At 35.6% G+C, this 15,767-nt stretch overlaps 1 protein-coding gene across 1 annotated transcript; it reads left to right on the top strand.

Moving 5' to 3' along the window:
* The first annotated feature begins 302 nt into the window (after window positions 1–302).
* LOC145113536 (uncharacterized) lies at window positions 303–4,082 on the top strand. The gene is made up of 8 exons (XM_079049606.1): window positions 303–451; window positions 688–787; window positions 2,738–3,010; window positions 3,124–3,213; window positions 3,405–3,491; window positions 3,558–3,620; window positions 3,681–3,839; window positions 3,911–4,082. The coding sequence occupies exons 1-5, from the start codon at window positions 303–305 to the stop codon at window positions 3,429–3,431; spliced, it is 639 nt and encodes a 212-aa protein (XP_078905732.1). The 3' UTR covers window positions 3,432–3,491; window positions 3,558–3,620; window positions 3,681–3,839; window positions 3,911–4,082.
* The last annotated feature ends 11,685 nt before the right edge of the window (window positions 4,083–15,767 follow it).

Here is a 15,767-nt window from a genome sequence, read left to right as displayed (position 1 = left end):
TCTGTCTCTGGTGGAAGCGGAGCTGTTGGAGCATTTCCATCTCCAGGTCCTAAGTTTGGTGGCAACATGGGTGTAGCCGTCATTTCAACTCCAAGCTTTATTAATGGACTTACACTCTACTCTACTGCAAGCATAACATAAAGAATATCAACACATATATGATAATTATTAACTTGAAAACCATTACACCCTAGAGTAAGAGCTTCAGACATATATGTTCAGTAAGATCATTTCAAGGAGGTAAACAAACATGTGAGAGAAGATATGACTATTAATCCTACCTTGATCAAACAGAACTACATATGGACAAAACATCAAACACCTTCTGGCCATTCCAGAAAAAACAAATTGAATTCGTCACCAACAGTTCAACATCAGCAAATCCTGAGGAAAACGATGATAACCACCATATCAGTTACTTCAGTTGGATTCATCAACAAGAATTTGAATTGTTTATGAAATGAGTTGAGGTGGATATAAGTGATTAATTAGATAGCCTTCACATCTCACTCTCACCCTCACCCTCGTATGGTAACCAAAACATACTAAATTAAAGCAGATGTTGGAATAACCGAGATCAAAATATAAAAGCAACATGAAACATTAGAATCTAACCGTACACCGATGATTGATCTCGACGATTACAAGGTCACAGGAGCTGATAAAAAATTTGATTTCAAATTTCAGGCATACAGGGACATCAGAGATAACTGTTTCTGAGAAAACATCTCGTCGGAACCCTAGAACAACTTTCACCTCCATCTCCTTTCGATCTTCAACACATCAAGTGAAATTTGATATTGAATCCATAAGGTGACAGACTCATGACCGATGTCAAGCACTGGAAGGGTGGAGGCAATGATAAATTAAGGATCTAGAGAATCAGGAGAGCAGATGAGATGGGTCCAGATATGGAAGTGGTGAGGAAACATCGTATAAGAACATAAACGATGAGGTGAGGCGACGATGTAAGGAGATCTCTCACCGCAAGCAACATCGGGGTCATCAATTCTATCGGAATTTGGTCGTGATTAGAAGGCAGGGTAGAGGGAGAAAGGGAGAGATCGTTGAAGATCTACAAGTGTGACATTGGTTTTTAAGAGAGAGAAAGAGTTTGGATGTATTTCAATGCCGATAACACCCCGGTCTCTTTTTTTTCACAGTTATTTACAAAGCTGCCATTAGAAATCACATCCTTCCATTTTTTTAATCTAATGGTCTAAAATTAGTTCTCGGGTTCTCGGGAAACTATAGGTTCTCAAATGATCCTTCCTATATATATATATATATATATATATATATATATATATATATATATATATATATATATATATATATATATATATATATATATAAAGAATAGTTTTTATATTTTGATCCATAGTTTAGATACTTCTTCAACATCATCATCACCATGTCTCACAACAACACAACTCGTTTTTTTAAGCTATCAGATTTCGATTAAAAACCGAATTGGCTTTTACAATATATGTTTACGGGTGGTGCTAAAAAAACTCATATACTCTAATAAATGAAAGTTTCTTTGCCAAATGTCACACTCTTATTTAATTTGCCAAATGTCATTTTATGGTTATTTTGAATTAATTTTTTTTCTACCTGTCATTTTATGAGTTTTTCTATTTTATTAAATTTCATATAATATTTTAATGTAATATTTACAATAAATATAATAATAAATGGATATCAATTTCATTAATGAATTTACCTTTTAATTTCAAAATTCACAAATTAAAGTTCATTAATTTCTTTTGTTTATTTATTTAAATTTAAAAGATAAAAAAATTTCAATAATAATAATTCATTATTTTTCTTATTTTCTTATAAATTCAAAGTTCTCAAATATTTTGATTTTTATATTTAAACTTTTTTTCTTTTAAATTAACTGATGTACTACATAGGTCTCACAATTAGTTGATATAAAAATAAAGATATAAGTAATTCTTTTTGTTTAAAAAAAATACACAAATTGGATTATACTATAAACGATTATTGGATTTAATAACTTATGTTTTTTCAAATTTTTAACAATTTTCGAATTACATAACTTATGATTTTTCACATTTCGGATGAATCTATAACCGTTTTCAAATTAAATAGCCTAAATTGTAAAAAGAAAGTTACGGATTTGGATGATCCGATTTTTTAAAAACTGGTTTCAGATAAACGAAAAAGACGTTAAAAAGTTATGACTAACTAATATAAATAAACAAAACATAAAAAAATTAAAAATTAATAATAATTAACAAACAAAAAGTCAAAAGAAAAAACAAATAAAAAAACAAAAATAAATATATATTTGAATAAGCCCTAAAAAAACAAAAGATTTTTAAATTAGAAAAATAAAAGATTTGTTAAGCATTGACATGAGCATATACTCATCCTAATTTTTTAGAACCGAAACTGCAACAGAGGGTTCTTGGTATATTGGAATCGGAATCGTGTCTGAATCAAAAATAAAAATGAAAAAATCGGAAAAATATCTAATTTAATAGGAAATGCAATCTAAATAAAAAAATAAATTTAAAGTAAATTAAATGATAAGTTGAATTTAAATACTTTAAATAAGTGATTTAATAAAAAATATTAATAATTATAAGCCAAATTACAACAAAAATAATAAAAAACGAAACATTAGATAGATTTGAGAAGGGTTTGGTTTTTATAAAAAATGAGGGTTTTTTCTTTAAAAAAACTTTTTTTTTCTTCACGTAACTAGCAACACCGTTTAACGACGGCGTTTAAACGCGATTTACAACTTTTCCCTCCCTACCCTCCCCTTCCCCCTATATTTGAAACTAATTTCCCAGAAACCGCCATTGAAAGGTCAGATAACCGCCATCAGATCCAGAGAACAATGAAAATTACCGACGCCAATAACAAGGCCGATGAAACCGTCGATGAACAGAAACAAGCTGAAGTTGCTGTGGACGGTGAATCCAATCAGCAGAAGAAAATGCAGCAGAAATCCACAGAGAAGGAGATGTTTAGGGTACAAAACTCAAATCATTATTCAAATCATCTTCATACTTTTATTTAACATCGATTTTGTTGCTGTGAATCTTATATTCATTATTCTGATTCGAGTTATCATGTTATATTTAGAAAAATGAGGACAAATCAAATGTTGTGATGAAAATCTGGAATCAACTGAGTAAAGGATCTCAGAAACCAAAGGACGATGACTTGTCTAAGGTAACGATCCAACTTGAAAATTATCTCTCCATTTGAACTTTACTGATTGTATTTTCATGTTAATGTCAAACAATGAAGAAGGAGAGCCCTGAGGAGATTTACAGAAGAAGAATAGATGTAGAAACAACTTCGCTATACCTTATAACTTATTATATTTGATATTGAGTTCTCATTTTGAATTATGTTAACAGGATGAAGAAGAAGCAAATCCTCTGTAGAAGATGCTTCATGAAATGAGTAAATCCTGGAAGAAGGACCAGAACAAGGACCAGAACAAGGTACCGAACTTCCGCTAATTTTGTGTATTTAAACAGAGTCTAAATTTTGTTTGATTGTTATGTCAGAATCCACTGGAGATCTTCATAGATGGCTTCTCGAGGAAGATTTTTCCACCGAAAGCAGAGAAGGTAAGTAGATTCTGATTGATTTTGTAATTTACAGATCTAATTTCAACACCTATGTCACAGAAAGAGAAATAAGTGGAAGAAGAAGAGAAACAAGTGGAAGAAGAAGAGGTGGAGGAGAAAAATGAGAAGAATCGTGTGGATGCCTCCTTAGAAAGTCGCCAAAGGCTTGAGCAACTGTCTAAAACCTTACGTCAACCTCTGAATGTTCCCAAGCTAGAGGTGATTGGTGAAAACTAGCTATCATTTAGATATGTATTCTGCTGGATTTTAATGTAAATTCATACTTGCAGGCTCAGCATAAGGAACCTATTGCCGCCATTGTCAAGAAACAGAAAAAGAAGGATGGAGAAGAAAACCAGGGTGATGAAGAAGAGAATCCAGATGATGAAGAGTGATTTACTGAAGTTGGTGAGGATGATTTGATTGATTGATTGTTTTACCTTTTTGTTTAGAATAAAAAACTTATAGTACATTCATAAAATAGATGTCATTTGAAACATAGATATCATTTGAAACACAAATATTAAATGGAACTCTCGTTTTAACACTTTCAATTTTAAAAAAACAAAATATTATGTTTCATACCTTTATGATAGGTTTGTTAATTTTTAGGCAAAAATATCGATTTTTTAGAAAAAATGAGAGGAGATTGCATGCCACATTGGACCACCTCTGATTTCATGCATAAATGTGTTGTACCTTTGATTTTACATGTGCAGTAGTGATATGGTTTGCTCATACAAGTCATGCATTAGTGACTTATATCCTAATAATACATTTTTTTTTGCCTTTTTTCTAATAAATTTAAGAACCAAAATCATTATTAAATCACAATATAAGGGCCAAAACGGCAAACAGAGTACTTTTGAGACCAAAACTGGAAAAGGTGCTAATCTCGGAGACCAAAAATTGTAATTTACTCTAAAATCATTTCTTTGCAAAGATGTTATTTATGGAGATGTTTTTGCATGAGAAGAATTGCAAGATGATGGATTACAAACTTTATTTTTACTAAAAGGAATATTCCTATTGTAAAGAACAAGGATAATATACTATATACATTATAAAACAACTAATAATTACGATAATTTGATTAATTTTGTTAAATTCAATAAGTGTTACCATGAGTGCAACTTAGGCACATACAAGCCAATGAATTGGAACATAACATATTAACTGCTTCTAAATGTCATAAATTCACAACAAAAGGACGAAGGGCATTAAAAAAATCAAACATCTTCCTTAGAAAATCAACATTGTTTTCCTTTTAAGCACTAATGGGTGAGAAAATACTTGTTTTGGAAGCCTTAAAGTTTTAGATTTCATACCAACATACAACCTTTGGCTACGTTTGGCTAGTCTTCTGCAAGCATAACAAATTATAAAATAAGTTATATCCTGTTTTGGAAACCAATATATAACCTTTACATACTTTCTATTTTCATACCTCATCAAAAAAAAAAAAAAAAAAAATCAAACCATATACTTGTACTATCACAGTCACAGAGGAGCGTGATAAACATGTCTAGTGCCTTTTGTCGATAGCAAGTTGCTACTCATGAACACTTATTTTTTAGTTTGCATGCTCTATATAGAAAACGAAAAGCCAATGTAACATTCCGTTTAAAATCAATTAAATAAATAGTAAACTCAAAAGCCCCGAGATGTAATCTTTGTTATTATTTTATATAATGGTAGCCAAAATCAATAATATTTAGCGGGGTGTTGGTTTCGGGGGAACCAAATGATATAATTTTGGATTTTGGGGGTTAAAAGCGTAAGTATTGGATTTAATTTGAAAAGGATTTCAGAAGTCAGGGTGTGTTTGGTAATTAATGGACTTAAATTGAAAGGATTTGAAGGCTTAGGGGGCTGATTGGTAATTTCGGGACCTATTATGAAAGGACTTTTGGAGACAGGGGCTAAAGGGGTAAATTCCAGGCCTAAATTGAAAAAGATCTTGGGAGGAGGGACTGAAGTTGGCAAATGGCACACATGTTTGAAATGAGACACAGGATTAACTCCCGTATCCCTTCCCCCTCGTTTCCCTTGCACGAACCCTAACCCTACGTCGCTATACCACTAGCCGCCATCACCATGTGTAGCATTTTCAGCCGCCACCATGAGAAGCTCCAAGACCGCCGCATGCCACCTCGCTGTGGAACACCACCACCCTAGCTCTGCTGCCGGAGACGTCGTGGCAGTTAGATGAACCATCGAGAACCGTCAGAGTCATCGTAAACACCTGGAGAGACCGCCGAGACGAAGGAGGAAGCTGTGAACGTCGGGATATGGACCGTGCACGACGGAAGGCTCTCGGTAAGGACAATCGCCACCCCTCTATCCTTTTTCTTCGTTTTTCTGTGAACCGGCATCGTGAACGCCGACTGTGGCCGCCGGTGGCCTTAGGTCGCTTCCGGTCGTCGTCTGCTACCCAAGGTGGCTGAGTTGGAGGTGTTCACGTGTTTAGTTTGTATGTGTGAGGGTGTGCGTGGGTTTGCTCGACTGGAAACCAAGGAAGGCCCGCCACCACCACCGTGAGGTGGTGGCTGCCACCCACTGCCGTATTCTACCACCTTTTGCTGCCACCAACCACCATGGGGAGGGTGGTTGGGTGTTTATGAACTTATTTCTTGGGTTAATGTTGTATAGATCTTTGCTTGGCCAGGAAAAAACGAAGAGAACTCGTCACCGCCACCTACTGCCGTCGTTCCGCCACCTGCTGTCGCCGTTCCGTTACTGCTAGCCACAATCTCGGGTGGCTGTGGACTTTCGGGTGCGTTTGGATTGATGTTTGGAGTGCTTTTGGTGTTGTGTTGGCCCAAGAACATGACCACCACCACCGTGAGGTGGTGGCTGCCGCCGTGAACCACCGCCAACCATCACTGCCCGAGGTGGTAGTGGGTGGTACCCGACTAGATTAGACTTTAACTAATGTAAAAATTGAACTATTAGATTAATTGGGTTTTGATTTGGTTGAAAACTCTAATTAGGGTTTAGAAAACCCTAATTTTGGGAATATATATTTTGGATTTGTCGGGACCCGCGTAGGACCATTGGTTTGGAACTTTGAACTATGCCCGATTAAGTTGGTCTAGTGGAGTAATGGACTTAACTGAATAAGTACTTAATGGATTAAGTCTTTAATGGGTTAAGTAGGAACACTTAACCCTAATCGTCATTTTATGTGAAAAACCCTAATTGGGTTTTGGGTTCTTATTGGGCCATTTATTAGACTAAGCTAATGTGGGCCTTTGTGGGCCAATTGGGAACATATTTATGGACTAAGGAAATTATTAGGCTTTAGGGTAAGACCCATTGGAAAGGCTTGGGCCCAATTTGGAAAATTGGGCCATAAGTGGGCCATACGTTGGGCCTTGGTTGATTATTGGGCTTTTGGGCCTTCAGAGTGAGACTTTGGGCCTTGGTTGTGAACCAAGCTAGGTTAGGGGTAAAATAGACCATTTACCCCAAGTGTAGACTAATGGTTATGTATTGGAACCCAATTATTAATTGGGTGTCGTTTTGATGATTGACAGTTCGGGAACCTGTCAACCAGCAGCTAGAGTTTTATCCGCGGGACTTCAGCAGTGCCAGGTGAGTCTCCTCAACATACCAATGGGTCTAAGGCACCAAGGCCGACCGATTCAGTTCGTTGCAGTGTTTATTGTAGATTCACTACTGATATGTCTGGTATGCATGTATATGTGGTATGCTAGTGATTATGTGGTATGCTATTGACTATGTGATATGTGGTATGCTAGTTGTCTTTGTGATACTTACATGGAAGACCATGGGGGAGCCCATGGCACCCAGATGTAAGACCATGTGGAGAGCCCATGGATTTCCTATTAAAGACCATGAGGGGAGCCCATGGCACTTGGATGTATGACCATGTGGAGAGCCCATGGCTTTCCTATTGAAGACCATGGGGGGAGCCCATGACACTTAGGTTTAAGACCATGTGGGGAGCCCATGACATCCTGGAGTAAGACCCTGGGGGGAGCCAACGACATCCATATATGTTTATATGCATGGTTATGTGATTGATATGGATATGTGATTGATATGGTTTATGTAGCTGCTATAGCTGATGTGGATTATGTGGATTGTGTAAGGGTATGCTCTGGGGAACTCACTAAGCTTCGTGCTTACAATTTTGTTTATTGTTTCATGTATCATCGGTTTGGAAAGGAAGGGCCCGGATTGATCGCAGTGCACACACCCATGTTTCCCGCATTGAATGATTTTGGAATGAACTCTGATAAATGTTATAATTAACGATGTGTTAGATGTTTGGAATAAATGATATCTATGTTTTGACTATATTAAAAATGAAATTTTTACCCTTGATTTTTGGGTCGTTACAGCCAATATGTTCCAAAATTTTAAAATGCAAGAACAATATTTGATAAGAAATAAGCCAAACAGCTGATGTTCCAAATCGTGAAAAAAATACCATACTTATGTCTTCTACTAAAAGAATGCAAGATAAAAACCTAAAATACGCATTAACATGGATCACATGTAATTACATAAAAGATGGATTGAGATACTTATAGCACCTTATAGATTCAGACACGTAAGCGATAGATACAATTAATATTCGAGACAACAAATTGGGTGTGTATTCAAATAAAATAATTAATTATTACCTTCTTGCTGGTAAAGAAAAAACATCTATTGTGCAAAACAGTTGATCAAACAATTCATCAACCACATGGTAAGCACAAATTGAAGCAATTCATGGAACACTTGATAAGAACAAAAACTCTCATGGTAATTTTATCAAACACCCAGAGTGCAATATGCAGTATGTAAGGTAAAAAAGAGAAGCGCCATGTTATTTTTAAAGGTTATCTAATACAAAACTCAAGATTTTGCATATAACCCTAATTTCAATAAACAAAACAAATAAAGCATCATCGTATTAAAAAAAAAAGCCGCATATCAATATGAACAGTTAAACAGTAATATAAAAATTGAAATCGAATATGTAAAATACACTTATAGGATGGAGTTATCGATAACCCTTTTACACTCATGTATCAGATTTTTAGTAGTCAGCTTGTAAGCTTGAAATCAGATTTTGAAAGAAGAGGAGCATTAAAGTCTCATATTTTTAGAAGAGAACAAAAAGCTATGGTAGGGTTTGAATTTTCAGTTTGATTATATGGAGACCGGAGAGTACGAAATTATATTTTGGAGAGGGTTTAAATTTTCAATTTAGTTTTATGGAAAGGATTAGAATCCCTGATTTCTTGATGTCTTGTTTAATTTAATTAGTAGAGTTCAAAGCGTAGCTAAAATGAAGGAGCGTAAAAGAGCAGGAAATGAAAAAGGTAGGGGAATATGGGCTTGCCACGTGGCAAATAGGTGTAGAAAAATTGACATTTGGGATCTTAATGATTCTTTTATTAGAAGAGAATATTGAACTTCCATTAAGATAAGAATATGTTATAAATTTAATAGTTCTATTTTTCCCGTTCGATTCCTCATAACTCTATTCCACGAAAATATATTAATTCAAAATTATCGGTTATTAATATCAACATTTGTATCCCTAAACATGAGCAATTAAACTTTAAATTAGCAGCCGAATTTTGTACATTTCAGTTTTAATTGTCTTTATTCCTAAACATCATCAATTAAATTTTAAATATATGCTTTCATACCAAAAATACCTCCAATCGGATATAACTATAATTTTAATTTTGCCTTCGATTTTGAATTTTCTATGATGTAGAAATATCTTCAAGCTATATCATGTCCCTGAAAATAAGAAAATAAAATTGTCTATTATACCATCATACTTTGCTTTCTTCATATTACAACACATTAGAGTAATTCACACTTTAACAGGGACCAAAAATTCCACTTTTCTGTTATTGTTTAACGAATTCTTACTACATATTATTATAGTTAAATGTGAATATGTTTTTTTTTTCAATTTCTAATATATTTTAGTTTATATTGTTAATTGTATTGTCTTTTTATGTTCCTTTTATTCGAATGCAAGAAACAACAATGTACTTGTGTCAATGTGTCTATTATAGCATGATTCGTAGGATTCAATTAGTAATGTACTTTTCAAACTCAAGAACCATTTGTTCACTTTTTAAACTACATTCTTATGATTTTTGTGTTTCCGTGATAAAATACCAAAAAATAGTTTATTACCTTCTCTCATAATTGTTTGCTTTGTTGGCTAGCTCCATTTTTCTTTATCTGTTTTTTCATACTTTCACCATAACATGTACCTCAATAAGAAATTAAAAAAAAAAAACATTATTTACATATTTTGTATCATTTGCTTCGTTCCATTCCGTAAAAATACAATTTCTTATGTAATTTTGTTAATGTGTTATGTTATGTTATATGTGTATCTTTATTTGTATTTATGTAGTTGTTTCCGTAGAAAATAAATAAATAAATAAGTATAGCAATGTACTTTCAAAAAGAATCATGTCCATACTATCTATTTAAATTAATATTGTTCTTGTAATTATGCATGTTTGTATGTGAGATTATGTTATTGGAAATTTTGAAGTTAAAAAAAACAATAACATTCATATTTATAGCAATAAACTTTATAACATGGACCAATAATGTAAATTATTTTCTACATGGGATTGTTTCTGTGTAACTACTATATATGTGGTTTTTTTAGTGGGAAAATGTAACACAAGTGTGTGTATCTTGTGTTGACATTTTTTATGATATCAATGTGACTTATTTTACTATTTAGGGACAAAAAATGCACCAAAGTAAGAAAAAATTACTTTATCCGAAAAAATGATATAACACGGGAATAAATTTGTAATTTGTAACAACCCAAAATTTGGAAAGATTTGAGTTTTAGTCAAATATTGACCAAAAGGGCAATATGGTCATTTATGATAAAAAGATGAGATTATGAAGTTGTGACTTAATGAAAATGTCCAAAAAGAGCTTAATTCACTAAGAAAGGGTTATATGAGTAAGTTCAAGAGAAAGAATGAATGAGAATATGTATTTTGGTCAAAAGGGTAAAAGGGAAATTTTATGATTTTTGGGCCTATGTTGTGACTTAATAGATTAAGACCTATATTAATTCAGTGAAAAGTGACTTAATAGATTTGTAGAATATGTTCCCATCTTCGCGTGGATATAAAGATCAGGTAAGAAACAAAGAAGTTATGCACGTTTGAAGTTGGAAGAAAAATTGTCTCGAGTTGGAATGGAATCAGCAATGTACTTTGTTGATATGCAGCCACCACGACATGTTGGAAAGCTACCACGATGTGGTTACGCATAGAAAACCCATTATAATTTGTTTTAAGAGCTCATTTCGATCATTCTTCATGGGGGATCGATTGGGAGCTGAGATGGGGAGATTATGATGCAAAAATGGAGACAAAATGAGTTAAAGATGATGGATTGCAAGGATTAAGACCCCCCTTGGGGCGCCCCGAGGTAATGATTTCTTCCTTTTATGAATCTTTGAGCTTCAGTCGCCGAATCTTTAATTTGGTTAGATTGCGTGAGTTAATTAGTTTATAACTCAATTATGATGTTATTGATAGTGTATAGAAACTTTTAACAAACTTTGGAAGTGATTTCCATGGTGAAATCAATTCAATGAGAGTTAGGGTTTGAAACCCTAACTATTTATTTGAGTAATTGATGTTTTAGATTTATATTATAATGAATTAGGTATTGTGGATAGTTTAATTCGTTGATTGATTGAGTATTTGAGATAGAGAATGAAAAGATAGAGTTTAACCCATTAAGTGGTTATGTTGATCTAAAGAGTTATTGAGCTCTTAATAGGCGAAGACAAGTATTAAGATGCTTGTAAATGTGTGTGAATAGGCTAAAAGCAAAAGATGGATCAAGAAATATCAATTGACAAAAGGAGCCAAAGTGGGACAATTAGTGTTCACACACTTATAAGGTGAGTTATCACTCTCACTGTTTCTTTATGATTGTTATATGTTTGATTATATATTTATATATGTATGTATGAGAACCTTGAGGCACTAATTGAATGTCATAAAGTTATGAGATGATGATAGAGCATGAAAATACAGAGAAATCATGTATCAGAGCATGTATATGTATATTTGGAGTATATATATACACACACACACACACACACATATATATATATATATATATATATATATATATATATATATATATATATATATATATGCGATATTCATATAGACATGTAACAGAGCATGTAATGAGTATATTTCCTTCGGGACTAGAGTATATGAGACTGAGAAGAGATAAGATATACAGAGTATACGGGACTGAGTGTAACATCCCGTTTAAAATAGAATGATTAAATAATAAACCCGGAACCCTGAGAAGTAATTTTATTATTATTTTATATTATTATAGCCCAAAATCGAATAATAATTAATAGAGTGTTGGTTTCGGGAAGTCAAATGACAAGATTTGAACCCCAGGGGTTAAAGTGTAATTGTGGGACTTAATTTGTAAAGATTTTTATAAGTCAAGGGGGGTGTATGATATTATTTAGACTTAATATGTAAGAATTTATGGAAATGGGGGTTAAAAAGTAAATTATGGACCTAAGATGAAAGGATTTTGGAAAGGCGGGGTCTAATTGGTAAATTTGGGATTTGTTTTGAAAAGAATATTACAAAGAGGGACCATTTGTGTTATTATGGGAAAATCTGGTGGGAACCGGGTATATATGCCTCATTATCGTCAAACCCTAACCCTAAGGCTCCTCTCATCAGCCGCAAACACCTTATGCCTCCCTCTTCACCCTTCAGCCGCCTCCCTCCCTCATCTTGTTGCTCCGATCACCCAAGGTCACCGATGGACCGTTGCTGCCGGCGGAGACGTCCCTTTCCGCTATCTCTCTACCGACGACGACAATCGTGGTAGAAGCTGCTGCCGTTCGTGGCTGGGAAGACCGGACCTCCTTCTCTAGTTGTATGCTGGTGCTACGTCGCTGCCACCAAAGCTGCTGCTAAAACGCGACAACCGTCGCTGCTGTCGCCGCCTTTCACGTTGCTGTTTCCGCTCCTGCCACCGTTGACGCTGAACCAAGCGCCACCGTTGCCGGCTGTTGCTCTATTGTCGTTGTCACCCACCACAGGTGGGTGTTGGGATCGTTTTCCGAGCAGGGGTTGTTAGTTGTGTGACAGTGTAACCGAGAACCAAAGGAAATCACCGCCACCACCGTGAGGTGGTGGCTGCCATCCCGAATCCATTGTTGCCGCCGCCGTGAGCCACCAGATGGGTGGCTGGAGTGCATCTCGCAAGTTGTAGCGTGTGTTTGTTTATCTTATGGCGTGTTTTGTCCAGCTGGGAAAACCTAGGGGCCACCACCACCACCACCGTGAGGTGGTGGCTGCCACCCTCTACCACCACCCGCCGCACAGTGCGGCTGTGTGTGTGTATTTTTATGTGAGAGTGTGTGTTGAGTATTGTTGTAATTTGTAATAGCGTGTGAATACTGAAAGAAAAGTCTAAACCACCACCGTAGGGTGGTGGCTGCCGCCTCCTGTCGCCACCGGCCGCCGTGTCGGGTGGCGGTGTGCTTTGATTGCGTTTGGACCTCGTTTGGGATGATGGGACAAGAATGGGCCCAATGAAACCCTAATACGCTCAATGAAACCCTAATGGGCCCAATAAGGCCCATAGTGACCTAAAAGCCCAACCAATGGACTAATGGGCTAGTATTGGGTTGGAAATAACCCTAATTAGGGTTTGGAAAACCCTAAGGGCATAAAACCCTAATTGTGGGAATTGTTTGGGACACACATGAGAATTAATTATTAAACCTAAAATAATAATTAATAATCATTGACAAACTAACTTAAGGCAATAATGGACTTAATGGATTAAGTCCTTAATGGGTTAAGTAAGAAACACTTAACCCTAATCAACATTTCATGTGAAAGCCCTAATCTCACTCGGGCCTTGAGTTGGGCCTTCCTATTGGGCTTAGGTGGTTGGACTACTGATGGGCTATCCAAGAGCAAGTTAATGGACCAAAATAATTAGATGGGCTTTAGGATAAGGCCCATGTGAAGGAATCGGGCCCAATTGGGAAAATTGGGCCATAGATGGGCCATAAATGGGCCTTAATGATTATGTGATATTGGGCCATGGGAATTGGATTGGAATAATTGGATAGGCCTTAAGGAAAGACCATGTAGAGGTTTGGGCCCAATTTGGAAGATTGGGCCACATGTTGGGCTTTGGCCCATTACTTGACTTTTAGGCCTTTGGAGTGTGAGTTGGACCTTGGGCTTGGAACCTAATTATTACTTGGGTGTTGTTTGATGTTGGCAGTTCGGGAATCTGTCAACCAACAGCTGGAGTTTCATCTGCGGGACTTCAGCAGTGCCAGGTGAGTTATCCTCACTATACCAATGGGTCTAAGGCACCAAGGCCGGCCCTTTATATATTTGTATCTGGATTATGACATGATATGTTTATTGATTTCATCATGGTAGTTAGGATGGTGGTATGCTTATGCTTAGTGACCTGGTTAGGTCAGTGTCTTGGTTATAGGATGATGCTATGTTAGTGACCGGTTAGGTCTGTATCCCGGTTATTGGGATGTTGCTATGGTTAGTGATCTGATAGATCGGTTTGACCGTTATATGATATGAGCTAGTGTATGATATTTATGTTCACATGTTTGTTTGATTTGGGGGTTGGGTTGAGGCGGTCCTGCTTTGTGCTGTAGGCCAACATACCCGGTGAGCGGTCCGGATAGGCTGTAGGCCCTGCGAGGCGGTCCAGTCATGCCGAAGGCTCGGGAGCAGTCCAGATAGGCTGTAGGCCCTGCGAGACGGTCCAGTCAGGCTGAAGGCTCATTATGCATGTTGTTCTGTATTTGTTATATGATATGGTTATATTTGTATGGTGTTGGTATTCTGGGGGAACTCACTAAGCTTTCGGGCTTACAGTTTCAGTTTATTGTTTCATGTAAATCAGGGGATGGTGGCAAGGCAAAGGCGTGATAGTACAACTCCTCACTTTTTATGACTTTGTTTCTGGGATACTCTGATATGATACATTTTGAAAACAAGTTTGTAATAGTTAATGGATTTGAAATGTTTTTAAAAGTTTAAATTGACTTGAATTTTACGGGTGTTACACTGAGTAGAGATGAGATATACAAGATGATAAGACTGAGTAGAGATGAGGTATATAGAGTATATGAGACTGGGAAGAGATGAGATATATAGAATGTACGAGACTAAGTAGATATGAGACATACAGAGAGTATGAGATTGAGCTGATATGGGATATAATAAAGTATACGAGACTGAGTAGAGATAAGATATACAAAGAGTATGAGATTGAGTAAAGATGGGATATAACAAAGTATACAAGGCTGAGTAGAGATGAGATATACCGAAAGTATGAGATTAAGTAGAGATAGGATATAATAAAGTATACGAGACTGAGTAGAGATGAGATATACATAGAGTATGAGATTGAATAGAGATGGGATATAACAAAGTATATGAGACTAAGTAGAGATGAGATATACTAAGTATATGAAACTGAGTAGAGATAAGATATAACAGGGTACATTAGACAGAGCAGAGATGAGACATACCAGAGCACATGAGAGAGAGTAGAGACGAGATTTAATAGAGTATTAAAAAAAAGAAAATATTATATATGTCAGAGCATGAGGGACTGAGTAAAAATGATATAGATTCGAGTATAAGAAACAGAGTAATGATGAGATAGAACATAGTATAACAGATAGAGTATAGAAGAGATAAAGTTAGAGACAGAGTTATGATATGTGCAAAGCATGAGATGAGTTGGAGAAGTAACTATAAGGACAACAAGTATGAAAGAAGAGAAAGATAAGAAAATAGAGAAATAATAACTCAACATACACGTGTGTGATACTGCAGATACATTTATTTTTTGCAGGTTCAGGTTCATATGTCGGCAGCCGTGGTACCAGAGGAGATGAGAAGACAGGAGCACAAGAGCAATATTTAAATAGTAGGATACTATTATTGTATTCTTCATTTTTATGTAAACAAATATGTTTTTATTGTTCTTAATTGATTTACCCTGCGATGTAAAAGTTTTGAATTTGAGTAGATTTTCGTATTTGTAAATAAAACTTTGATATTTCTT

This window comes from Lactuca virosa, chromosome 5 (assembly GCF_052849685.1).
Source record: "Lactuca virosa cultivar CGN04683 chromosome 5, Lactuca_virosa_CGN04683_v6, whole genome shotgun sequence".
Lineage (NCBI taxonomy): Eukaryota > Viridiplantae > Streptophyta > Magnoliopsida > Asterales > Asteraceae > Lactuca > Lactuca virosa.
The sequence above is the reverse complement of the archived record's forward strand: the minus strand, read 5'-3'. Positions and strand labels throughout refer to the sequence as shown.